Raw genomic sequence first — 2,607 nt, forward strand, 5'->3', positions numbered from 1 at the left:
CCGCGTTCCTCCGGAGAGAAGGGGGTGGGGGGTGGGGTTCACGGCCCCAGCCCCGCTGCGGGGGCGGGAGACGGCCGTGGGCGGACCCGCGCCACCGACGGCGACGGAAGGCACTCTCCCCCGGCGAGGGCCGCCCCACGCACCCACGGCGAGGGGAGCCCGGTCCGGCGGGAAGGCGGCGGGGACGGTGGCGACCGCCCAGCCCCACGGCCGCCGCAGGACGGGCCGCGGAGCGCCAGCGCCCCCTGCCGCCCGCCGCCGCCCCCTCAGGGGAGCGCACCGGACCACGGGGGAGCCGCCACCGCTGCTGCCGGTCCCGTCCCCTCCCCGCCTGGTCCCGCTCCGCGCCCGGCGGCGAGCGGCGGCCGAGACCCGCGGGCAAAGCCCCCCACGGCGGTACCACCGTAGCCGCCTCCGGGGCGGAGGGACGAGCCGGTCAGCGGTCCCCTCCCCCACCGCCCCCTGTGCAGGGGGGTGTGTCAGCGCGCGGCGGCAGCGGGGGTGGGGTGGGGGGGGCCCTGATAAAAGCGGTGGGCGTGCCGGTGGGCGCGGCCGAGCGCCGCCATTGGTCGGCGGCGGGAGTGATGTCACCCATATGAAACGCTGATAACGAGTTGGGCGAGGAGCCGGGAGTTTTGCAGAAGGGGGAGCGCGCGCGGCGCGGCGGGGCGAGGGCGGGCGGCGGCGGCGGCGGCGGCGCGAGGCCGGGGCAGAGCGCGCGGCACCGAGCGCACAAGCCCAGCCGCGCCCCAGCCCGGCCCGACCCCGGCCCGGCCGCCGGGGCTGCGGGCGGCAGGTCAGCGCCCGCCGGTCGCCCCGCGGGCACCGCCCGGCAGCGCGGCGGGGGAGAGCTCGGTTCGGCTCCGCTCGGCTCGGCTGGCAGCCGGGGCAAGGTGCGGCGGTGGGAGGGGGCGGCGGAGCGGCTTTGTTGGCTCGGAGGGGGAGCGGCGCGGCGGGAAGAGCCGGCGCTTCGGCGAGAGCCCACCAGCACCGCCACCCACCATGGTGCAGCAAGCGGAGAGCACGGAGGCGGAGAGCAACCTGCCCCGGGAAGCGATGGACACCGAAGAGGGCGAGTTCATGGCTTGCAGCCCGGTGGCGTTGGACGAGAGCGATCCGGACTGGTGCAAAACGGCGTCGGGGCACATAAAGAGGCCGATGAACGCGTTCATGGTGTGGTCTAAGATCGAGAGGAGAAAAATCATGGAGCAGTCCCCGGACATGCACAACGCGGAGATCTCCAAGCGCCTGGGCAAGCGGTGGAAAATGCTGAAGGACAGCGAGAAGATCCCCTTCATCCGGGAGGCGGAGAGGCTGCGGCTCAAGCACATGGCCGATTACCCCGACTACAAATACCGGCCCAGGAAAAAGCCCAAAATGGACCCGTCGGCCAAGCCCAACGCCAGCCAAAGTCCGGAGAAAAACGCGCCCACCGGCAGCGGCGGCGGCAGCAAAAGCGCCAAGAGCTCCAGCAAGAAGTGCAGCAAGCTGAAAGCCGCCTCCGCCTCCTCGCCCCCCAAGCCGGGAGCCAAAGCCGCCCACCACGGGGACTACGCGGGCGACGAGTACGTCTTCGGCACCCTGAAAGTGAGCAGCAAGACGGTCAAGTGCGTCTTCATGGACGAGGAGGAGGACGAGGAGGAGGACGAGGACGAGCTGCAGCTGCGGATCAAGCAGGAGGCGGAGGAGGAGGAGGAGGACGAGGAGCCGGGGCCGCAGCAGCTGCGGCGGTACAACGTGGCCAAAGTGCCGGCGAGTCCCACCTTGAGCTCCTCGGCGGAGTCCACCGAAGGGGCGAGCCTCTACGAGGAGGTGCGGGGCGGCTCCGCGGCGGCGGGCGGCGGCAGCAGACTCTACTACAGCTTCAAGAACATCACCAAGCAGGGCCCGCCGCCGCCGCAGCAGCAGCCGCCCGGCCTCTCGCCAGCCTCCTCCCGCTCCATCTCCACCTCGTCGGCCGGCAGCGAGGAGGCGGACGATCTGCTCTTCGACCTCAGCCTCAACTTCTCCCAGCACGGCCACGCCGCCGCCGAGCTGGGGGCGGGCGCCGCCGCCGGCAACCTCTCCCTCTCGCTGGTGGACAAGGACCTGGACTCCTTCAGCGAGGGCAGCCTGGGCTCCCACTTCGAGTTCCCCGACTACTGCACCCCGGAGCTGAGCGAGATGATCGCGGGCGACTGGCTGGAGGCGAACTTCTCCGACCTGGTGTTCACGTACTGAGCCGGCGGCGGCGGCGGAGCGGCGGCGGAGCGACGCCGGCGGTGATGATGATGATGATGCTGATGATGATGATGCTTAAAGAAAAAAAAAAAAAGTCTTGTTTTCTTTTTAAAAAAAAAAAATCTCGAAGTTAGTTCCGAGCCCGGGAGTTGTGATTTTAATTTTTTTATTATTATTATTTTTGTGTTTTTTAATTTTTTTTTTTATTGCATTTGGTGATCACAACAACAACAGCAAAGGCAAATGGGACTGGGGGAAAAAAATGATAAAGAAGGCGCTGTTTGAAGCTTGTCGGTCTCTGATTGAAGTCTGGAAGATGGTCTGCAAAGAAGTCTTTTGGCAGCACAACTGTTACTCAAGGGGGTTTGTGGATTTTTTTTTTTTTTT

The 2,607-nt window shown here is 67.5% G+C and overlaps 1 protein-coding gene across 1 annotated transcript; it reads left to right on the forward strand.

Moving 5' to 3' along the window:
- Positions 1 to 1,002: 1,002 nt before the first annotated feature.
- Positions 1,003 to 2,233, forward strand: SOX11 (SRY-box transcription factor 11; the record flags this gene model as incomplete). Its single annotated transcript, XM_082481781.1, has 1 exon — positions 1,003 to 2,233. One exon carries the CDS (start codon positions 1,003 to 1,005, stop codon positions 2,218 to 2,220), a length of 1,218 nt encoding a protein of 405 aa, XP_082337907.1. The 3' UTR covers positions 2,221 to 2,233.
- Positions 2,234 to 2,607: the final 374 nt, after the last annotated feature.

This window comes from Vanellus vanellus, assembly GCF_965231255.1.
Source record: "Vanellus vanellus genome assembly, chromosome: 3".
In the NCBI taxonomy this organism is placed as follows: domain Eukaryota; kingdom Metazoa; phylum Chordata; class Aves; order Charadriiformes; family Charadriidae; genus Vanellus; species Vanellus vanellus.